This window comes from Acanthopagrus latus, chromosome 12, assembly GCF_904848185.1.
Source record: "Acanthopagrus latus isolate v.2019 chromosome 12, fAcaLat1.1, whole genome shotgun sequence".
NCBI classification, from domain to species: Eukaryota; Metazoa; Chordata; class Actinopteri; order Spariformes; family Sparidae; genus Acanthopagrus; species Acanthopagrus latus.
Window position 1 is genome coordinate 10,488,099 of NC_051050.1, and position 24,671 is coordinate 10,512,769.

The 24,671-nt window shown below is 44.3% G+C and overlaps 1 protein-coding gene across 1 annotated transcript; it reads left to right on the plus strand.

The window, feature by feature from the left end:
* The first annotated feature begins 20,175 nt into the window (after window positions 1-20,175).
* On the plus strand, window positions 20,176-24,409 carry nefma (neurofilament, medium polypeptide a). Its single transcript, XM_037117776.1, has 3 exons — window positions 20,176-21,520; window positions 22,321-22,445; window positions 22,538-24,409. Exons 1-3 carry the CDS (start codon window positions 20,462-20,464, stop codon window positions 24,105-24,107), a joined length of 2,754 nt encoding a protein of 917 aa, XP_036973671.1. The 5' UTR covers window positions 20,176-20,461; the 3' UTR covers window positions 24,108-24,409.
* Window positions 24,410-24,671: the final 262 nt, after the last annotated feature.

The following is a 24,671-nucleotide window of genomic DNA, read 5'->3' on the forward strand; positions in this document are numbered from 1 at the left end:
AGTGCTTTTTTAGTAGAACTGTAATCAGCAAAACCCACAGAATGTTATGTTATTATTTATGTTATTTGGACCGCACACGACTGCTGTCCAGTAAATTTTAAGCCACTTACTGTAAGAAAAAAAAAAAACCTCAATAAATGGATGATGCAAAGTAAATAAATTAAAGGGATCAGCGGATTGATCAACCTGTAAGCATGCTGCACAATCAAGTGTTCCAAAGCACTTTTAAGCCTCTGCATTCATGTGTTATTCATAATTTGATGTATTTTATTTTGAAATGCTTTTTTATGCCGAGTTGGGTCCAGTCGTTTCATACACAGGATAGATGACTGTGAGAGCGTTTTTTTCTGAACGTGCACCGGCTCTACACTTCCACATTTCGCCGGCGTGCATGAGCCCTCCGCAGCCTTTGTCGGTCTCATGAAATATGCAATGTCAAGCTCAGTCATCGCCATTCACCAGTCGGGTTTGTGCGACTTTGAGCTCCGTGACCCACACTAAACAGACGGCTTACTCAACCGTGATACTACACTCACCCTGCCAGGCTGACTGCCTCGCAGCACAGTTTGTAGTATGAAAAAGGGAGTTTGGTGGATTAGAGAGAAAAAAAACTGCAGCCTCATGCCGTGAATGTGGGAGACTTCAGACATGCATGGGTTTCTTTTGAAGGAATCTTCCTGCATACTGGCAGCAACCAAACCACAGCGATTAGCCTGCTGTGAGTTACTACAGTTATTTGGTCAGGTCACACGTGTCAACCTCAGAAATGTGGAGGATTGCCAGACCAGTGTGGAGGACTGGTGGCTCTTCCATAGTAAGAGTTTCCCTCTTTGTTCCCTGTGATCTGGTGACAGTTGAAGGTGCACTGTGTTGTCTCGGAGAAGAAATATAAAGCTGCTGTTGGTGATATATTTTTATGTTGTTTAATAGTGTTAAATAGGTCTGTATTCCAACCGTAATCACTGTTGTAGCGTGTCTCTTCTCCCCCTCATGCAGTAGAGAGAAAATACTTTTTCCTGGTATCCCTGCCAACTTTATCCAATCAGGACAGAGAACTCCATAAAGAGGTGGTCCTGTCTGCAGCTGAACGCAAAAAGAGTGAGTGGGACCCTCACTCGTGAAGTTAACTAAACCAACAGCAAAACTTGCAGCAGCTTTACAGAAATTGTCAGACCTGGATATAATGGAGGACTCAGATGCAGGCAGTGAACGGTGTTGACAGGCTTTTATTTTGATGTTTCTTACAATTCTCATCAGAATGGGTGACAAAACAACAGGCTGTACTCGACACGACAAACAAACGAAATACTCTGCCAACGAGGACAGGGGAGGACAAAAACTATATACACATGAGGAGGGATGACACAGGTGGAAACAATTAGGGATCAGGGGAGACGTCAGACCGGTGGCACAGGAGGAAGGACAAGTGACCTGAAACGAGAGGAGAGTTACTTTTCAAAATAAAACATGAAATTCACAAGACAGAAAACCCAAGACAGGATGACCCTCACCTCAGTGTGACAGAAATATGCATTAATTGATTTTCGCGACTGAATAAAAGTAACAAATAGTAAACTTTCACAAAAAGGAGAATTTTTTAAAATTTATGCTATTCAAATATTTGCAGGAAACTTCCAGGCCCCAAACAGAGTTCTGGGGACTGTATTATAGTCTGAGGACCTCTTGTTTATTCAGTTATGGAAATAAATCAAAGTGTTTCAGAGTTTTTATTAACCTATAATGTCGTAAACATTAGTTTTCTGAGATAGAATTTATTTTCCCAAACTACATAGGGCGCATTTAAAGCATGAATGTAACTAAGTACACTGCAACAATTTTTTTTGTATACTTTCTTAATTCAATTTCTAAGAATTTTCAAAAAGAATGCAGAATAATTCGCCCCTCCAATATGCCCCAGAGAGTGTGTGCACGCCGCTGCCCTGTGTTTGTCTCTGTCAGCCTTTAAGCAGTGATTGACAACAGAACAACCCCCGTGATGGACAGAGGAACTGATGCGGCAGATTTTTACAAAACGCATGACCCTTTCCTTTAAAACTTTCCGTAAGGACTGGGAATTCTTCCGACATTTCGTCGAGCACTTCTCTTCTCCTGTTCTTTGTCCGTCTCTGACTCACAGTGGACAGCTGACCACAATGACAGTTTGTGATAGCTAAAGACACCGTGGGGGTGGGGGGGCAGTGAAAAGGCGAGGCTCCAGGGAAAATCAGGAGGCTGGTAGTATAGTTCATACAATACTGGATTATCCATACTGTATTTAATATTTCTTGCCTTTTGTTCCTCCAAAGATCAAGGATTTCTACAAGTCATTAAGAAGACATGAAAGTACAAAATCTAGCCTCTATCTTGGTCTTAATTTATAAAAAAAAAAAAAATAAGTGCCAACAATCTGCCTTTGAGGTGAGATTAGTGCAAACAAACTTCCTCCCATGATTCCTTCCAAATCAATACTAATCAGCCTTGTTTGAAATTTGTAGTTATAATTATTTAGAGGGCGGGCTTATAAAAGACTGTGGTGTTCTAATCTCATATAGACTTTGTCGTCGCTGATGGGAAATCTATCTGACCAAAAAAAAGCACTAACCCGTGTAAATCATTACGAAAACCATTGTTTATATAAGCCATTTAACTGTACAAATGGAAATGGGAGTGGCTGTGTGATCGAGTGAAGAAGGGGGAGGTGACAGGAGCTCATTTAGAACAAAGAAAGGGCTGCACTAACTTCAAGGGATTCATGTTGGAGCAAAGCAGAGACACAGCGCTGATGTAAGGCTCCAACAACCATGAGTCATCTCCATTATGGAAGCACCCTCCCGTCCTCCTCCCATCCGTCCCTCCTTTTCCTTAATGCGTCATCACTCTGCATCTCATGACAGCCTTTCTTAACTTTGAAATCAACCCGAGCTGCCATTATCAATGCACATATAGTTTTAATGAGAGAGCTAAGACTGTCTTGATTTATAAGACATATGAGCAGAGCTGGTTCAGACATAAAACGATGGGGGAAATCGTAAACTAAAAATATAAAGGGAATAAAGAATAGAGAGTGGGATGAAGAGCACAGAAGGAAGAGACGGATGTAGAAAGACGGAGAGGAACTTTTCTACTTCAACTTTGGCTTTTAGCACAGTCACCATGGGAAAAGCTGTCAGTCACTGGCATTAAAGCACTCAACACACACACACACACACACACACACACACACACACACACACACACACACACACACACACACACACACACACACACACTCTGTACATCAGTGCTTGTGAGGATGCTTGGTGTCATAAACATTCCCTATCCCAAACATTAATTAACCCCAACCCTAAGTTGAGTTCTGTTCTTGGATAGCATAGATTTGGAATGAGCAGTAAATGAGCTGAGCTGCTGAGGAGCCCCTGAAGACAAAGCTGAGGACGGCCCATCCCTCTCCTTAAAAGCCTATTCATTTTGGAAGAGCAAAGGCCAATGGGTAAGCTTGAACACTTGACAGACTGTTGGGATAACTTCCTTGGTGACAGGACATTCTTCTGAAACCCCAATAGTCTGAAAAAAATGTCCCAGTTGTTTGGAAATGACACACTCTATGATCGGTTCACTCCTCTGGCTCACGGGATGTAGACTGTGATTTGTCAGCCATTGTCCAACGTTTTCAGTGCAAATGTGCGGAACAAGTTCCCCCAGTACTATTTTCCAGAGGAACTGTCACTCCATCCTTGACTGTGCAGTGCCAAAGACTAATGTGTGTTTTTCTTTTTAAGAACTCAAACAAGCAACAATTTTTTCTTCATCTTTCTCGAGATTAGGTCTGGCTACGTGAGACTACGTATTTACATTTGTATGTGCAACCGGAACCACTCATTTTAACCCAAACCAACAAAAGATACTTGGTAAGGTTTAGGAAAACATGGTTTAGCTTAGAATAAACTCTCTGACGTTAAATGTGTGTTTGAAGGGATCACTTCTCACATGTCTGTATTTTTCTGGTCTTCTCCCCTTGGTTTGCTAAGCTACGACAATACAAAATGTGACTGGTCGGTTTTAGCGATGGTCCTGGAGAAACATTAATTGGGATGTTCCAGGAACAACACCAACACAACCATATTGGATCGTGCGTCCCAATTTCGCCGCGTTTAGTGGGCTGCCCCTGCTTTGTTATGGTCCAGCCAAATGTTCATGTCTAACTCCATCTCCTAAACACCAAAGATATGACAAGGCGTGTTATGTGTTATGTTATTACACTGGTGGCATGATGTCGCCCACTGCCACACGATGTTTGGGGCATATTGATGACATTGTCGCGCCACATGTGCTTAATGCACACACACACACATCTTCTGGAGGCAGCCACACTGACTTGAGGGATTACATACTGTCTCAGAATACTAAGTGGTACTTAGTAGGATTGGCCACAGGCGCCCCACGCTGATGCTGTTCTACTGAACCCATTACTGTCTGTAAATAAATGTACCCTCATTCAACCCCGGCCATTCTCTGAATCAGAATTGAATCAGAACCTTAATTCCAGGATGGAGCTCTGCGTAGAGCTGCTACTCCTTTGCATCGAAAAGACCCAGCTGAGGTGATTTGGCAGTGTGTTTAGGGTGGCTCCAGGATGCCTCCAATTAGAGGTTTTCCAGGCATCTGGGAGGAGAACTTGGTGCAGGGATTATATATTGATAGGTATAGATCTCCCAGGAGGAGCTGGAAATCGATGCTGGGGAAAGGGACGTCTGGCATACCCTGATGCCATCGTCATGGATGCATGGATGGATGGATGGATGGATGGATAGAAGCCTTCACTTTAGAACTGAGATTTGCCCAATTACACTCCAAACACGCTGACAATTTTCATCTGCCAAATACCCGACCTGTCCCCACCCACACGGAGTGGTTGGGCACACAAAGTACCTGACATCGACACCATTGACCACTGTGTCCATCCCTTGTCCAAATGCACCAACGATCATCTTACCATATCCATAGTCTGCGTCAAACAGCTTCAGTTGCCTGAATTCGACCAGATGTTAATTACGGTGGTGGTAGATGAGAAAAAGGTCCTGTGAGTCATCTTGAAGGTCACAAATGATTTTGACATTCAGATCGGAGGACTTGTTGAGTGCAGCAGTCCGACAGCACCGACAGAGACTATCCCCTTCACTGCAACAATGTTTTATTGATGCTGCAGCAACAGATACAGTCAGCCTACATAATGAGTTTCGAATGGATAGTTTGCACACAACACACACTAAACACCTTTCAAAACCTTAACGTTCCTTTTCCCTTACTCTCCCCTCCACTCCCTCTCTCTCTCTTTCTTTCGCTGTCTCTCACCCCTCCTCTCCCCTCCCTCCGCTCTCCCTCCCTCATTCAGCTGTATCATGATTCTGCAGCTCAGCCTCTGCAGCATGACTCCACTTTCCTCTCTCTGCGCCCCAGTCTGCCTCTCCGGCAGCTAGCTGAAGAGTCTAAGAGAAATACTGGAACGGCTTAAAATAACTGCGGGTGGACCTACAGTATACTACTCATACACACTCCTCGTTCTCTCTTTCTCATACACCCGTGCACTCATACCATGGTGTTTTTTCTTTACGACCAACACATTAGGTGTTATCACAGACAGTTGAATTCTTTCTTGGTGCAGTTATTAGAGCTTTTAGAGGTGCCCTTCGCATAAATCAGACAGAAATGGCACAAATGAAAGAATATGCGGCTGTCCCGCCGAGGGAAAAAGAAATGTTAACGGTCCTACAGCAGCACATAAACACACCCCACTGTCACGACTCAAAGGAAACAAAGTAAAAACTGTGTTCCAGTGATTTATGAGGTCGAGGCGCAAAAGAGTTCATGAAAGCCAAGAAGAAGGCAGGAAACACATTTTTCCTCCAATGAAGACACTAATCCTGTGGCGAAGGCTTCCAGGGAGGCGTATTAAACAATTCTCATGCATTATAAGTAACCAGTGGAGACCATTTCTTCCAGGAAATGAATCTGATATCCAATGCAGTTCTCAGTTTTCTCATCTTGGGGTCAAGTTCTAACATGGTTATTTTCTGCCTGTCACTCAGTATGGAACCTTTCAATTTGAAAAGTTACCAACTTGTTCTCAAACATTTCATCAAAGCTTTTAGAGTTGCAACAACTTAAAAGGTGGAGTAACACTATGTAGCTTACTATACTCGTGGTCCTGTCAGGAGAAACAAGACCATTTTCAACCTGATATAATAATTTCCAAGTTTAACATCATAGCTTTGGGTGTTAGCATGCTACCATGTGCCAATAAGCATATAACATCAAGGGGAACTGATGCTTAATGGGAATGTCATTAGTTAGAACAATTCATCCTGAGGGTAGCTTGAATGCCTGGGGCCAAATTTCATGGCAATACATCCAGTAGTTGATATTTTTTGGGATAATCCACAAATGTCACAGTGGAGCTTGAGGAAATGTCAGGCTGTCACCAAGTCATTAAGCTGGATGGCCTGGGACTGATGAATAGTTGTAACAAAGTTTGTGAAAATCCATCTTGTGGATCACCGGCGCCATATTAGATTTGTGGAGCCAGACGTGAGTCACAAAGGAGCCAGGCTCTAATGCAGACCTGTTCAACTGATGTTCCAAGCTTTTTTTTTTTTTTTTTTTTTTTTTTTACAAATCTAGCCCTTCTAACAAAGTCGTTAAATAGGCCCGCCCTAAAGCATATAATGTTATAACAATTATAATGTACAAAATGAACATGCTGTTTCGCAGAAGACTTCAAACTCGCGATTGACATATAAACTCATTAGAAAACTGTTTACTGAGGTAATAAATCAAGTGAAAAGTAGGGTCATTCTCTCATAGACTTCTATGTAGTCATACTTCTTTTTGAAACCAGTGGAGCTGCCTCCTGCTGGCTATTCGAAAGCATTCAGTTGCAAAGCATTTCCTTGTTGGCTTCACTTTTTTAGACCTGCAGGTTCCATCGTCAAATTCAATTGCACTGAATGAGGAATACATTTGACCTGCTGGTTGAGCTTGATCAATAGGCAGCAGACAACAACTCTTCAGATTTCATCCACTGGGAGCCAAAAAACATCTCATGTCATTCTGTCCATTAGTCGTTTCAGTCTTGAATCTGGGCCAAAGTGATGGACTGATCGGCTAAGGTTGCCATTCCTCGAGCCACGTTGCTGTCTGTAAGTTCAGTAATTCATTTCTTCACGATGCTTTTAAATCCTAGACCAGAATGGGCTAGAGCTGCACTGGAATTGGTGTTGAAGTGTAAATGTCCACACACTTTTAATACTCTAAATTGTTACGCTGTCTTGCTGCATGAAGCATTTTCTCTTTTGGGGCAATAAAGCTCTAAACCGAAGTGAACTGAGTGCACACACACCCCCACAGAAACGCACACAGGTGCTGTACAACAAGTGATGACTCATATCGGTTAGCTTCAGGTGAGTCATACAAGTCGAGCAGAAGAAGCTGTTTAACTTTGTGCAGTCAGTCCGAAACACTACTATTCATCTGCTACAGTATGTGTTCAAATATGATGAAACAAGTGCTCAGAAAGACAGGGTTCAGCGTCTGTGAGGTCGATATTTTCACGTCATGCATCTCATTCACGACCCCATATGACCACACAGACAGTCTGTCAGACATGTTCTCGAGCAATTCTTAGTCTGGTTTTCGTCATACTTGTGCCTGGTGCATCAGAAAAATACGCATTGAGGTAATTTCCTGAATCCCGAGCACCCAATAGACAATCCACAGAGGGCATAACATTAAAACGTCTGAAAAATGATGGAGGACGCAGACATAAAAAGAGAGACAGTGAATCTGCTTCTGTGTAGGCGGAGACAGCAGAGGAGGGAGGAGGGTTGCAGAGAAGGAGGGCGCTGAGAGACTCTGCAGATTTAAAAAAAAATGCGATGTCAGACCACTGAAGATTGTCCGGGATATTGGAGATAGATGGATATATGGGGCTCGGATGCTTTTTCCTGTTGCACTGACAACTAAAGTGTGCAAAATATGTATAAGATGACACATTTTTTTGCTTTTGCCCGAGTGGGAGAAGACAGGATCCATAATTTACTTGAACAGATTAAAGGGGAAAAGAGAGTTGTAAACAAAAAGACAGACTCCCTGACAGTTACAGTGTTCTCGCTCACAGAGGCTTATCACAGAGTGAGCTCTTGTCTCATCAGTAGAGTTGGCATCTATATAACCTCCTTGTGATGAGGGCATCGTGTGCATGACTCAGATATTCGGCACCTGAGGGTACAAGGACCTGATGACCTTAGAGCCGACCCACCAGGCGACTGGATTGTTCTCTTTCTAGAAATGTCAGGTGACAGAGTTTGTTTAGTTTGCTTGAGCGGTGGTGGATGCCCATATGGTCAATACAACATCATAAAGTGCCCTCCAGGCTTGCCCTTTTGAGAGAACAACACATGGTGAAGTGCCCTGTCTTCTTCCCAATATATCTGACTTTCTGCATTCTGATGCCCCCCCGCACCATTAAATCACTTCACCCTGCCTCTCAAACATCCTGAGCCCACCACTGTGCTTGAACATGTTCTAGTTTTCTGAAAAGGAGGGGGGGGGGAAAAAAACACTGATGAAGTAATCGAACAGGGGTCAACCTTGGTGGGGGTAATTCAGTTCAATCCGCCTGTCTTCCGCTGATGGTTCACTTCCTCCTTCAGCTAAGCAAAGCTGCTGACTTCAGCCTTAAATCCTTTAAGGCTCGTCACCAGGGAAGACCTTGTCAGCATGTGAGAGAAAGACGGAAAGGGGGTAAAAAAAATAGAAAGAAGCCGACCTGCTTTGCACTCGTGTGTGCATGTGTGTGTGTAAATGTATTATTCATGTTGTGGGGACATAAACCTGCACACATGGTCACACCGCGGGGATTCACCTTCCTTTTCAGGACGAAAAGTGAATGTCCCTGTTGCATAAATAATTGAATCATAGGGTGAGGACTTGATTTAAAGGTGCAATAGGTACGAATTTGCGGCCTATTAAATTCATATTCCCAACAAATAGGGGGCAGCGTATCACCAGAGTCACTGCTAACTGCTGCTCATTCTGTTTATACATCCATGTCTGTAGCTATTGTCAGCTTGTCAGCACAGTTGGCCATGCAGCTAGCAGGACTGCTGGGCGATTGATGGTGTTTACACTGCTAGCACGGGAGCTTTGGTATGCTGGGAGAAAGAAGTTTTTAAGCCAGAGGCTAGCTGGTTAGCATGGTATCTCTGCAACACAATACATAGTTGACTTTGAAATTATGCCAAAATTGTTTTTCCATCACATTCTGCTGATAATTTCAGTACATTTTTGAATAATTTATGCAAAAATTCTTACATGTTGGCCCTTTAACTTTGGGGATAAGGTTAAGTAAAAAGAGCGGTGGTGTACATCCCAAGGGTGGAAGGGCACAGGTGAAATAGGGAAAGGGAATGCTTAGGGTGTCCAGGATACATGGAAGCACAACCACGTGTGCGCGTTGTGCATATGACTGCGTTTGCATATTCAACACACTGTATGATCCTTCCTTTTGTTCTGAATGACCCTGAAGAGCAGCATCCACACAGCCTCCTGCAGCAGCTGCAGCAGCACAACGCAGGATCTTCCCCCCCAGACATCAGGTCACTTTATTTGCAAAGTGCGACATGTGTAAACGGATTTGTCTCGATGACATTGGCGTGGGGACATATTGACAACTTACACAGTCCCAGAATACATGCTGACGTGCTTGGTTCGGGGACAACAGGGGCTCAACTTGCGAGGAAGAGAACGACACAAGCATGCTGAGGGCTGTCGAAAGGGCCATACAGGCTATATATACTACATATGGCAAGGCACTGTTTCTATGCCGTTTGAGCACCTTTACCATACAAAGATGAACAATGGTTAGTGGTAGAGTAGCACTATATAGCTCAATGATTTAATTCCAAGTTTGAATGCATATTTTAAGATTGCTGCACTACTAATCTTCTCAACTGGAACAACTGCATATGGCAACAAAACAAAATTAATAAATAGTAGATAGGTGATCCATCAATTTATTAAAGGTTATTGAATAATTTATTGCAATCATTTTTATTGCATGATAATGCAGGTGCAGACAGAATTTTGTGTGTCAAAAGTTCAACACCTCATTTTAGAAATGTTGGGACCATTGATGGAATGCGACTACATACATTTACTATAGTAACATTTTAAAATGACAATATGTAAGAATTTTAGTTTAAAATGTTCTAAACATTATGAACAGAATGTGATGAAATAACCAATGAACACATGAATAAATTTATGTCAAAGACAGCTATGTATAGTGTTGCAGACATATCCACTGAAGTTAGCATGCTACCCAGCTAGCCTGGGGCTTGAAAACCTCTTTCTCCCATTGGTCCAAAGCTCCCGTGCTGGCAGTGTAAACACCAGCACTCCTCCAGTAGTTCGGCTAGCTGCACGGCTAACTGAGCTAACAAGCTAACATAGCGACAGTCAACTTTAAATTGAAATTTTGGTGAAAAAAGAGTGGATTCAATTGAAAGTCCTGCATTCAAAACCCAAGTATTATTATTGTTATTATTAATAAAATAAACTTAAAATGACAGACGTAAAGTGCTTGCTGTGCAGAATCGTATACTGTGTTATATTAATGGTTTATAAATACTGATGCATTCATCTGTAAGCATCGCTAATGTTGGAGCTAGTGAAGGTGGGGCAATTTTAAACTACTTTCCACACTGTCGAGCTTAATCCATAACAATACATCGTGATTTATGACCATTGATTTATAGATTTATATTTCCAATTAATAATCTGAATTTACATAATGTTCACAAATACGTGAGGTGGGTGGAAAGTAAAAAATTGGCTTCAGAATTTGCAGCTGAGTGGAAGTATGAAGTGGAATGAAATGGAGATGCTCCTGTGTGATCAAAGACCAGCGCAGTAGCTGGCTCACAGTTCAAAGCTTCTCGGGGTAAAGCCGATGGTGATGCAACTGGAGGTCAGAGCAGGCATTATCATCAACACATCGCATGAATAAGCAGTCCGATTATCAGGCTCGACTCTGAATCATTCATCAGCAGATAGCACCACATGCTGCATAAGGCACAACAATATAAATCATTTGGTATTCAGCGCCAGATCTGTTTTCCATTCATCAACGGGACGCAAGGAAACAAGTTAGTGGAATACAAAGTGTGTGTTTGCTTTAAATTTGGCTTACATATACTCAGGGTGACGACAGATTTAAATCATGCTCTCCACTTTGCTTTTTTTGTTGTTGTGGCAGAGCATCATTAGAAGGTGACAGATGGAAACTAATGTTGACATTTTATTGAAAGTTTGATACCCCCCCCCACCCCGGCTGAGGAAGCGGCCCACTAAAAGACACAACTTTACTGTCAGGAAGTGTTTCAAAACTCTACAAAGGAGCAACTGATCTGTGTGTTTGTGCAACTTGTTTTCCCCGTTAATTTGTGCACACAAACTATACTCCTTTAAAATCTGTCTGATCCAGTTGTTTCTTTGCAGGTGTGTGTGTGTGCGTGTGTGTGTGTGAGTATATCTGTCACAGTGGTTGTGTGTGTGTTATAACTATTTATTGGGCTTTTGCCAGCCGTTCTCCCTGCGCGAGGAGAATGTGGAACAGTGTTATTTCTGTGGCTACTTAGCCGTCCACAGAGGATCACCTACGAGAAGAGATGCTGCATCTGCCCGAGAGAGAGAGAGAGAGAGAGAGAGAGAGAGAGAGAGAGAGCTACTGATGCATTGCAGATAAACTGCAGATCCTAGTATAACCCCTCCTTTCCTCCTCTCCTCCTCCCCCCACACCTCCGCTCTTGTTGCTCTTTTTTTTTTTTCACCCCGCCACTATACATGACATCATCACTGCCTTCTCTAGACCTCCCACTAATATCACCCCACACAGCTATCCACAGCCTGTCACACCCTGCTTAGCTCTCCATCTGATCCCCTTCACCTTACACCTCTCGCCCATCCGTCTCAGCAGCCACGGGGAGCTTTGACCTTTAGCAGGATGCTGCAGTCTGAAGTCAAATCAGCAAAGACAATCCATGAACCCCCCCCCCCCCCCCTCCCCCCAATGTGGCAACTTAAACTTAAATCCAAAGATGTTATTGAGATCATTCAGCAGCAAATGTGACATTTTATTCCCCCCTTCTATGGCATGCATTACAACACCGCCCCTGCAAGTTGTTGCCAGATTGTTGCTCTAGCTAACGTTGCTAACACTAGCTAGCTAACATTAGAACAACAACCTGACAACTACCAAGACTCTTGATGCTGATGAAACTCAGAGACCACGTCATACCAACAGCGTTATACTATCAGCTGACAAACCTTGTTAGAAGCCAGAACCATGGTTGGAATTCATATTTTTAAAGAAAAGAGATTTAGTTTTATTGTGACAATCTCTGTAGAAGTATTGGTTTTTACAAAGTTATTTGTCCACAAAATCATCCTCAACATTATCACCTTTAAGTGTCAAAGTAAAAGCTAAATTTAGTGTTATGTTAATGTATTAATTACAATATTGGACTAGCTATTTTTTTTTTAGCTTCTTTCTACACTGTTGAGTATTTTGTAAGTAAAATTACTTAATCTGCAAAGTAATTAGCTGTCAGGTAAATGAAGTGGAGTGGAAAGTACAACATTTCTCTCTGAAATAAATGTGGACATTTAATGTTGCATATGGAACCAGAATTGCCGCATTGCGGGTATACCTCCACACACCAGTCAGGTTGCTGCTCCTGAGTTGTGGTGTGTGTTGCTGGCTACTATAATGTCACAGTGAAGTTGACCTTTGACATCTTGGATATGAGATATCTTCACCCCAGATATACATACAGTAAGTGATCCATTGACATGTTCCTTCACTGAGATGAACGTGGGGACTGTAGTGAAATGTTTGCAGAAAAAAAAATGATGTGCCCACCTTCCATCCATCCATTACCTCCATCCATTCCACCCAGGACCCTCTTGCTGTGAGGCGACACTGCTAACCACTGAAGATCTCATCTGTTTTAGGAAATTTACTTACCATTTTTTCCATTGGATTTATATCATACAGCACAATACTGAAGTCATGCATGTGATTTTTTTGTCTTTGTGAACAGTCTTGACAGTGTTTTTTTATATTCTACCATTTAATCAAATGCAACATTGAGCATTACCTTCAACATTTTTTCCTGAAATTTGGACATTTTTGGATCTCACCTAGAATTTTAAATTGAGTTCTGTGTGTTTTCACATCGTTTGGCCGCACGATGACCCATCAGCAGGTCCCATGAGGTTTAAGCCGCGGGGAAAGGAGAATATTACAGTCATTTCCAGGCTCACATAGACGACACAGCCATTGAGATGTCAGTTTGTTGGCGGTTCAGTGTGTGGTGTTTCAATGCAAAGTTATTTCTCAACCCAAAAGACAACCCACATATAGATTTCTTGGCTGACTTGTGCATCAGCAGGGCTGTGAAGGCCTCTGGGAAAAAAAGGGTGAATCAATATACAACAAACCTCAGATGGGAGCTGAACATGCAATAATCTGAATCCTCTGGTGTGAAAGGCTCTGCGGTGCACACATATTGCACAAACAAAAGCACGGTGACGCAAGCAGGGCAAAATATGCAACGTTGTACAACTTTCCAAACAGTTAAAAGTAGGGATGTACAGTATATCATTAGGATTTTATTGATACTGATACTGATACTCCTTATAGGTACCGATACTTATCGATACTCTCATCTATACTACAACATGTAATTTTGCTTAAAAAATAACGACGTTACAAGATGTCAAGATTCAACCTTTTTTTTTTATTATGACAAGGTAATAATATAGCCACAACAGAACAGAAGTTATGCAATTACAAATACTTCTCAGAAGAAAAAAAAAGAAAACTAGGGAGATGGCAAAAACCCCTTCATGTTCAACCCAAGAGACTGTAAGTACAGACAGACCTATACATCAAACAGAACAGTGAAGGGGCGGTGTAACCTGGGTTAAGGGCTCTGGTCATCTCCCTAACAATCATCATCATGGTAGAAGCAATACAAAATTAGATAATATCTGATTAACAGTAGCTTACAGTGCTCACACTCACATCAAGTGGACTAACTACTGCCTATTTACCTAAACCACTTGGATTCGACTGTAGCAAAGGGCTGGAGATCCTTCACAATGAACTACGGCATTCATGCATTCTTTCTGCTGTCATCTTCATTTGTCTGGCGGTTGTGAATGGGGTTGTCTGCACTGCCGGCGGAGCTGTGGTAGCTGCTGCTTGGTTCTTGCCGCTTACAGGATTAACGTAACATATCAGTGGTGATAAAAACGATGGTGTAATGACAACAAACTTAACAACAAACTTAGAACAAACTTACTGTGACTTGGCATCACAGAAACTAAACTGGGTGCCGCTGCCACAGCGCTGCAGTCTTTAGCATTAGCCAGGCTGCTAACTTTGCATGAAGCCGAGTGTTATTTACTTTGATAAAGTGTGCCCAAACCTTCGAGCACTTGGCCCTCGCCAACATGATCGATTGGAGTGAACCAACGATGCTCTGTGTCATCACCTGTCGACGGCGGCAGTGTCGTAATTATGTGACAGTTTGTAGATGTTCAAAAACTACCCATGTCAAAAAACGATAAAAAATCATCAAAAAAAGTGAAAAAAAAAGTACCGATAACAGTACCGTTTGTCCAGAATCTTAACAGTACCCTGGTACCAACCCAATTAGGAACCAGTACCAAAAAGTACCGGTACTCGGTATACATCCCTAGTTAACAGTCAACATTTCGTGTCAACCTCATGCTGTTGTTTTGCAAGACGTTTCCTCAGGCATAGTGGTGCATCAGGTCACACTCGTGACCTTGATATCCAGCATGTACGTAAATCCTGTGGGAGACAACTTCAGTGACAACTGCTCGTGCTTAACTGATGGTAAGTGATGCCAGTTGTAACAGATGGATGCTGGTGTTGCAGAGGGCAGAAAAGCGATCATGTTATCACGGTAAATGAGAGGAGACAAACGTTAGGGTATACGAGACAGTGACGGAGGGAGAGACAGAGAGGGGGCGGGAGGGAGACAGAGTGGAGGGAGGAAGGAAGTCACGGGGGGCTGCTGGGAACAGATGGACAGACTTGGAGGAGATGGCAAAGAAAAGTGAAGACACAGAAGAAAGAAAAATTAAACGTTTGGTGAGAAAAGTAATCGAGAAATAAAACAGGATGGAGAAAGAGGAGAGAGGGGCAGCAGTGATAAGGAAAAAGATCCAATTTAACAGATAACAGTGGCGGCAGACAAAGAGTAGACAGTGTCCTCACTGGTGTCCTGAGCAGCTCAGTATTTATGGCCGTCTATGTGTCAAGTCATTGTGTCTGGCCATCTGCGTGCACCAACAACCGTCCTCTTTGTTTTCCTCACTTCGGCACATCTTCTTCTTCTTCTGCTTTTCATGTTTTGGGATTAAACCCTCTAAAACCCTAAATGCCACATCATATGATATACTACTGTTATGTGCTTATCAGTAGATAGTTTGTTGAGATACAGCTGGTGGCAATCATTTTCCCATTTGGTGCCATTAAACTAGTCCATAAGAAGAGGGCACAAAGAGGTCAAAACTCCAGCAACGCGTGGAGTGTTGACAACTATAATATGAGACCACTGGGTAACAGCTTGTGTCTATCAGCCCCAACATGAAACATATATCAGTAATGAAGCAATGAAGACAGGAAAAGAAAATTGAAAAGGTGAAAAAGTTAACCAATCATATCCATCTAAACACTTATCAGCCAGTGGAGCACCTACAAAGGCGGGCTGCTCATGTAGTCATGTGGCTTCAGGCCAGTTGTTGTACCAGACAGAGGGGACTGTCCAATGAAGGAGATAGATAGATAACACCGTCTTCCATAAAGAAGAGGCAGTGAGTGGTGGTACAGAACAGGACTTTTTCATGAAGTGCTATAACAGAGAAAGAGTAGGAAGAGCACCAAGAAGCATCATAAAATACACCACTTCGATGCTCTTGTGGTTGAATGGGATCCAATTGCTCTCTCTCGAGGTGTTCAACAGTCAGGTGTGGGTGTAGCGTTTACACACTTTTGCCCATGTTTACAAAAAAAACCACCCACACTCATTGATATACTGTCACTATGCAGAAAACAACAGTGTTCTGATTTGAACTATAATCGCTTGGGTACACTGTGTGTAAACCATGTTACATGTGTAGCAGTCTCAATATTGGCAACACCCATGACACGGACCATTAATCTTCAGGCCTCACACACACACACTCACACACATGCAGTGCAGCGATGGCTCAGCATCATCAGCGTAAATCTCAATCAAAGTTCCCCTCGCTCGCTTCTCTCTCAGTCTCAATGTCACTGTTCCTCTCCAATGGCTCGTGACGTTCTCTGTGTCTCATGAATATATTAGGGGCAGATGTGAAACTGGCAGCCATGTTAGTTGCAGGACACATCACAGCAGGTGTGGAGGAAGTCGATGCCTGAGTTCAATTCAAAGCTTCACTCGAGTAAATGCACACAACAAAATGTGCTTCGACGGAGCAACAAAATGAAAAGTGGGTTTAATGTTTGGTTTGATATCACAGGTAGCTAATGGTGACTGATGTTAGCTAATGCTGCTAAGTTACTTTTTAACTCAGATTACTTAGTCACTTGCTGACTTTGAGTCTTTTCCATTTGTGCTACACTACAGTATGTAGCGTGTACTGTCATATACACAGTGGCTGCTAAAGTTACAAAGCCTCACTCTAAGTAGAATCAAATACTGTTTAGGTCCATAGGAGACTGAGGTCGAGTCCTCCATACTGGCTTCCGGGAATAAGGAGCAGCCTGTGCGAGTTTACATTCTGCAATTAAAAGTGATTTATTTGGATAAGTCAGCTATCCACTCAGTATGTTTGATTCTGACTACAAAAACTGTGATAATTATAGATGTGATAATACAATGATTTCATTTCAAAATGAAAGTTCGAGTTCAAAATAATCAACCCAAAGTTTAGACATTTTTTTTAGACGTCCCATGACGTCAACATTTCTGGAATCTTTTGTCATGACCCTGATACTACTGACTCTCAATGGATGCTTTTGGAATATGTGAGTCATATTTATGCTTTATTATCCTTCTATCAACAACCATGGCAACGCTGCTACTGAAATGTATGGAGGACCAAAATGAAAAACAAATAAATGGCTCAAGAGAATGGATTTATATAGCATTAAATTAATAAAAAAAAACATATCAATGTGGCAATTAATCAATTATTTTATATAATGTTACATAAATGTATTTCATTTTATAAATATTAAACTTCTCTAGTTCTTTATTACTTTATTATAATTTACTTTCCTTTTCCCTTTTCCATTGTATTTATCCGTGTATTAATCATTTTTACATTCTTGCATTACTACACAAATGAGGAAGCTGTAATTTGAAGTATGTAACATGAATTTATGTCAGATTTGATACATTAATTTATGCTTACATTTATTTCCAATATTAATTAATTCGTTCTGTCATTTATTTTATCTCTTTGCTTATTATCATTTTTTAAAATGTTGCCAACTCTGGGCCTCCGTACAATGTGCCACTCAACAGTATATAAGCTGAACTAAAGGTCACGCCGTCCTTGTCTTCTCTGCATCAGCTCGAACATGTCGCGCTTTGACCTCCTTCAGAGGGAATGGACTGTATATCCGCCCTGCCTCTGTGGTCCGGGCCTGCATGTTGGAGGCTGGGGCGGACTGGGATGGGCTCTCCTGCCAGCGAGAGCCTGTATTCTGCTGCAGTGCCATTTGAAAACACTCCAACCCTTCTGCAGTGCGCTGGAGCCCAGCACTGATGTTGAATGACTCCCCTGTTTTTTTTTTTGTTTTTTTTTTGTTCGCCCAACCCACACACCCATACACTCTGCCGTGTACATCACACCACCGCCGCCCTCGTATAGGGACATCCAAAAGCACATCAAAGGGTCTGAGAAACAGCTCCAACAATGAAATATATGCATCTAAATCCCTGCAGCCAGCAGGAAGGACGGGCCTGGACGCAGAGAGCCGCGGAGCGGCGGTCAAGGACACTGTAACGTCAGCAGGCGATTGTGCGCGCAGCTCCTGTAGTATATAACAATTTGCGATACATTTTAGTGCTTAAAATAGGTAGACACACGCACACACAGGGCGGGGGGAGAAAGTCATTGTGGCCGTCTCTCTCTCTCCCTCTCAGTCTCTCTCTCTCTCTCTCTCAGTCTGCCTGTCTGTCTCTGCAGCGATCTAAAATTGGCCGCGCTTGATGCATTAGCTCTGCTTGACTTCAGCCCGCACTGGAAAGCCAATGAGGGGGGCGAGCAAATGTGGACAGGTGATTAATGGAAAACGTCTCTTTCAGTGTTTGAAAAGCAGAACAACTCCTCCAGCCGCGACTTCACCCACAACAAGCAGACTTTTAGAGGGTGGTACCTGTGCAGGAGCGTCTTCATCAGCTGGCGTTAGGCCGGATTTATTGGCCGCACCTGTCGCTGCATGTGAATGCATTAGGTAATGGATCCTCGAAAAGCACTAATGCAGCTGTTTTTGCTGCATTACCTCCGGCCATTGGGAATCGTTTCGCATTGACCCGAGGCGACCCCAAGATGAGAGTGAAGCGTCCAGATTGATACCAGATCAATGGCCTGTCGGAACCACCGGGCGGGCAGACCACGCCGAGGCGTCTCTCTCCAACGTCTCGGAAAATGGGATGGATCAGCCACAATTCCCACGTGGCCTTGCGCTGGCAATAGTGAGGATCCGACAGACAGTGGTGGAGACGTGCGCACAGACGTTAGGATACAGTGCGCAGGAGTGTACATTCAGAACATGAGCTCCCCCCCAGTAGAGAGATTAGAAAAAGGCCCAGTTTTACAGCAGCCACATGTAGACGGAACAAATTACACGTCTGGCTCATGTCAGGAACGATCATCTACTAAATCTTGACATTTTCATAGTGTTTCATCACTTGACCTTCACATAGATTATATATATTTCACTGAAGATACACATGATCAAAGTCTAATCAATTTCTACACATAAATGGAAAACAATGTGAATCAGTGACTGGATCTGAGTTTTATTACACAGAAACACATTTTAATGTAACATTTTTAAATGACCTGCATACTAATTATTATTATTATTATTATTATTATTATTATTATTATTATTATTATTTACGTTATTGGTGCCTGCCTAAGTGCAGCATTAAAAAAAGATCTTCATTTTTTTAAATCAACATCTTAACAAACTAGATAAATAAACTCTCTTTGTTTTCATGACTGAATGAAATGAATAAACAAACTGACCTTGAAGGACAACACCACTTCATTTCACCTTGCTAATATTTGGCGGACCCTGCCACCTTCAAACTGTTCTGGGGACCTTTTTCTCCTCCGAGAACAGCTTGTTCATTCAGTCACAGAAAAATGAATATTTCTGAGTTTGTGTTTTTACCTTTGATAATATTGCAAATATTCAAAGCTTGAATTGAGCTTGAATTTCGTCTCCAAAACCACAAATTGCCCCTTTGAGGAAAACTGTGAGAATTATAAATGCAGATGCACAATAAAATATTTTTCTTTTCTTTTTTTTTTATAGATGTTTTTATTAAAATGTTTTTTTCTTTTCTTTATAATAATGTATCCTAATTTATTAGCAAGTATGAATACATGGAATTGTCCCACTTTTGTTTTCTTGTTTTTATTGAACTTTGCATGTTAAGGCACAAATGAGGAGGTTTCCATGTGCATATGGCTGTTATTCATATGATATAAGCTCCCTCTTTGTAAGTGATGACAAAGTCTTCTAATCCTCAGTGAATCATAGTATCATTCATAGTTTTTCAGAGCAGCAAACAACTGACAACTTATTTTACCTGTCGCTGTCCGTGGTGCTGAAGTGACGGGACACATACAGACAGACAAGTTAACATCTATCTATCTATCTATCTATCTATCTATCTATCTATCTATCTATCTATCTATCTATCTATCTATCTATCTATCTATCTATCTATCTATCTGATCTCAGATCTGTTTATTAAATCGGACCTCCATCCAGCGCCTCCAGCCCACGTGGTCATCACCGGACGGGGCCCGGGACCACTGGCAGGCGGCCTGGCAGCGATGCTCCCTCCCCTCCTCCTCCATCAATGGACGAAATAGAAGTGCTCGTGAGCGGCACGGCCTCACATCGAGTATAAAAGGAGCGGGCGGAGAAGAGATCAGCCGCTGTGAGAGCCATACACCCCTCACCTGCACACACACACACACACATAACACATATACACCCACATACACGCCTCCACCTCCTGCACCGTCCCCCTTTCATTCCTGCGCACATCCCCTACGGTAGTCTGACCGGATGAGTTACCCGGTGGACACTATAGGGAGCCCCTTCCGGAGAAGTATGGACACTAGGACGACCGGCTACGGCTACAGCCGCTCCAGCGGCACCCCCTCCAGCGGCTTTCGCTCCCAGTCCTGGTCCCGGGCCAGTCCCGGCTCCACCATGACCACCTCTTACAAGAGGAGCGTGAACATGCCGGTGTCCCGAGCTTACAGCTCAACGGTGCTCAGCTCCGCCGACAGCGTTGATTACACCCAAACCTCCATCCTGAACGGAGACTACAAGCGATCGAACGAGAAAGAGCAACTCCAAGGGCTCAACGACCGGTTTGTTGTTTACATTGACAAGGTGCACTACCTGGAGCAGCAGAACAAGCAGATCGAGGCGGAGATCCAGGCACTGCGGCAGAAGCAGGTGTCCCGCTCCCAGCTGGGAGACCTGTACGACCAGGAGCTGCAGGAGCTTCGCTCCATGCTGGAGCAGATCAACCACGACAAGGCGCAGATCCAGCTCGACACCGACCACATCGAGGAGGACATCCAGCGGCTCAGGGACCGCTTCGACGAAGAGGCGCGCATCCGGGAGGAGACAGAGGCGATCATCCGCGTCCTGAAGAAGGACGGCAGCGACTCGGAGTTGATGAAGTCCGAGTTGGAGAAGAAAGTTCAGTCGCTGCAGGACGAGATCGCCTTCATCCGCAATAACCACGAGGAAGAGGTGAGCGAGCTCATCGCTCAGATCCAGGCGTCTCAGGTGACGGTGGAGAGGAAAGACCTCCAGAAGGCGAACATCACCGAGGCGCTGCGGGAGATCCGCTGCGAGCTGGAGGGACACTCCAACCAGAACCTGCAGCAGGTGGAGGGCTGGTTCATGTGCCGCTACGCCAAGCTCACCGAGGCAGCCGAGCAGAACAAGGACGCCATAAAGTCCGCCCGGGACGAGATCGCCGACTACCGCCGCCAGCTGCAGTCCAAGACGGTGGAGCTGGAGTCCATCCGCGGGACAAGAGACTCTCTGGAGAGGCAGCTGAATGACATCGAGGACCGCCACAACAGCGACCTGGCCAGCCTGCAGGTAAGACACGCAGCAGCGGGGCCGTGCGTAAAGAGATGCGGATAGACTGTTTACTGTTAGACCGGTCACTTAGTTAATGTTTTGTGACTGAACTGACATCTATGTGTGTTTACAACTTACTATCACGATGACGGAGTTAATTTAATGCGCTTGATATTTAATATATATATTTTTTAATGTCTTGATGACGTAGTTTTTATTTGAGGGACTGAAAAACAGCAAACTTAATTAACGACAGTGACGAGGGTCAGACTGTCGTGTCCGTGTCACGGTTGAGAGTCTGTGTCAAGACATTTTCTGCTGCGTAACGACTGAACGATGAGCTCATCTCTGCGCTTACAAAGAGCTCAGGGCAGAGTTTCTTGAGAGATTTCCAGTTGTCAGGAAATGGTTAAAGGGAGACACTGCAGCAGTCTCCTTTTTTTTCTCCTCTCTCTCTCTCCCTCCCTCCCTCTCTCTGTCTTTGTGATGCTGAGTCAGAGGCACGGGGTCGATGCCTTCATTGGCTCTGTCCTTGCATCACACCACTGAGATTTAGGGGTGGTGGGGGTGGGGGTGGGCGAGCATATTGACAATTGTGGAGGCTGCCCTTGACAAAACAGAGGCATTCAAGAAAACCAGAATGCGTCAGAATATATTAGAGCGACAGCCTTCGCTGCGCAACAGACTTTATAAACTCTGCTAGTTTTTCAAAAGTTTGCAAAATCTTTGGACGCTGATGCTTTGAAGCTTTGCCTTGCACAGTTTTGCGACACTTAATCGATCTTTTGTTGTGTGTGCTGTGTCCCCCCGCCCCTCAGGAGACCATTCACCAGCTGGATAATGAGCTCAAGAGCACGAAATGGGAGATGGCTCGTCACCTGCGCGAGTACCAGGACTTGCTCAATGTCAAGATGGCCTTGGACATCGAGATTGCTGCATACAGGTACCCAAGACAGGATAAGGATTCACATTTTTCACACAGTTTCTACTTTTCTCTGTCTTGAAACTAACGATGTTCACATTTGGTGTCCCCAGGAAACTCCTCGAGGGCGAGGAAACCCACTTTAGCACCTTCCCGTACCGCCAGGCGGTCACCACCACCAAAATTTCGAAGCCCAAATCAGAAGCTACCAAGCTGAAGGTGCAGCACAAGTTCGTGGAGGAGATCATCGAGGAGACGAGGGTCGAGGATGACAAGTCTGACATTGACGAGGCCCTGGCAGAGATTGCACAAGAGCTGTCCGCCACGCTCGGAGACGGAGGGGAGGAGGCAGAGGAGGAGGAAGGGGAGGCGGAAGAGGCAGGAGAGGGAGGAGAAGAAGAGGGTGAGGCTGAGGAGGGAGAGGGCGAGGGCGAGGCGGAGGAGGAGGAAGTCGTAGCTGCCACAGAAGCCAAAGTTAGTGCCAGCGCACCCGCTAAAGAGGGGGAGGAGGAGGAGGAGGAGGAAGAGGATGGAAAGGGTGGCGATGAGGAAGGCGAGGGGGAGGGAGAAGGCGGTGAGGAGGCAGAGAAAGAAGAAGAAGGTGAGGGAGGGGATGACGCAGAGGGAGGTGATGAGGGGGAAGGAGAAGAGGGAGCAGAGGAGGAGGAGGAAGTTGAGGAGACGGTATTGTGCTCCAAAGCTCCCGAGTCCAAAGCCTCCCCTGACAAAGAGAAGGCCGGAGACAAAGAGGGCAGCGGAGGAGAGGAGGAAGCTGCTGCCGAAGAGGGTGGCGATCAGGATGAAGACGCCGGCAGTGACAAAGCATCCAAAAGTGGAGATGAGAAAGATGAGAAAGATGAGATAGAGGACGCAGACAAAGGCAAAAAGGACGATAGTGAAAAAGACGAGAAGAAGGTGAAGGAGGAGAAAGCGGACGACAAATCAGAGGAGGACATTGCCAAGACAGAAGCTCCGAAAACAGAAGCTGCCAAGCCTGAGCCCAAGAAGGAAGAGGCTGCCAAAACAGAAGTATCAAAACCTGATTCCCCAAAACCCGAGTCCCCAAAGCCTGGATCCCCCAAGTCCGAATCACCCAAACCTCAGTCCCCTAAATCTGAATCTCCCAAGCCAGCATCTCCCAAGTCCGAGTCCCCCAAAGAAGGCTCGCCAAAGGCTGGATCCCCCAAACCCAGCTCCCCAAAAGCTGAGTCCCCTAAGTCAGAATCTCCAAAACCTCAGTCCCCAAAAGCTGAATCCCCCAAAGCTGAATCTCCAAAGAGAGAGACTGCCAAGCCTGAGGCTCCTAAGGCTGCTGAGGAGAAATCAGAGAAGAAGACTGAGCCGGCAGACGACAAGAAGGTAGAAAAGAAAGATGTGGCCATGAACGGCGACTTGGACAAGAGTCCAGAGGAGAAAGAGAAGAAGGACGAGGAGAAAGAAGCCGACGTGATCGCCAACGGCGTGGACGAGAGCCCCGTCAAGGAAGATGGCAGCCAGAAGGTGGTCATCACCAAAACCGTGGAGACGATCACAACCGGAGAGGACGGCTCCAAGCATGTCACCAAGTCAGTCACCGTGACCGAGACGGTGAAGGAGGTGGAGGAGGTCGAGAAGATGGTCGCCACCAAGAAGACGGAGAAGCACTCCACCCAGTCCATCAAGGAGGTGACCGAGGGCAACTGACTCCACACGCCTGATCCAGAGGGAGGAGGAGCGGGGCCCGAGGAGAGGACGCGAAGACAAGCAATCAATCCTGAACTAACATAACAAAAATCATACAGCTAGAGCGATGTAATAAAAATAACCACTCTCAAACATACGAAACAAATCATAGAGAGAAGCCAAAACTTAAATGCTATGAATCTCAAAAAGATGCATGTTGAGTGACAGCTTTCATGGGGCTTCGCTGCAGACGCGGTCAGGAGCGAGTGACTGAGACGTTTTATCCTCTTTTTTCTTTCTTTTCTGCAGTTCAAGGGTGAGCTCACGGGGAGGGAGGGCGTGGGGGGGGAGGGTCTCTGCATGCTAGCTCAGGAGAGGGGAGTACATCCTCTCTTATCCGTATGTATGGTAGAAATACGATGTAAAAAGAGTAAATATGTAGAGGGTCTAGATTTGATGCGTGTGGGAGAGTGAGAGTGATTGTTGTTAAAAGTTTTGAGTTTAAGTAAAAAGGAGGGGGGACTGGGCGGGCGGAGAGCGGTCCTCCACACTGAAGAAGCCTTACTCGACACATGAAGATACCTA

Excerpts from the sequence above, each read along its gene's own strand:
- nefma (XM_037117776.1), top strand. The coding sequence starts at position 20,462 with ATGAGTTACCCGGTGGACACTATAGGGAGCCCCTTCCGGAGAAGTATG. Across the intron at positions 21,521-22,320 it reads GCGACCTGGCCAGCCTGCAG|GAGACCATTCACCAGCTGGA; the intron begins GTAAGACACGCA and ends CCCGCCCCTCAG. Across the intron at positions 22,446-22,537 it reads ATCGAGATTGCTGCATACAG|GAAACTCCTCGAGGGCGAGG; the intron begins GTACCCAAGACA and ends TGGTGTCCCCAG.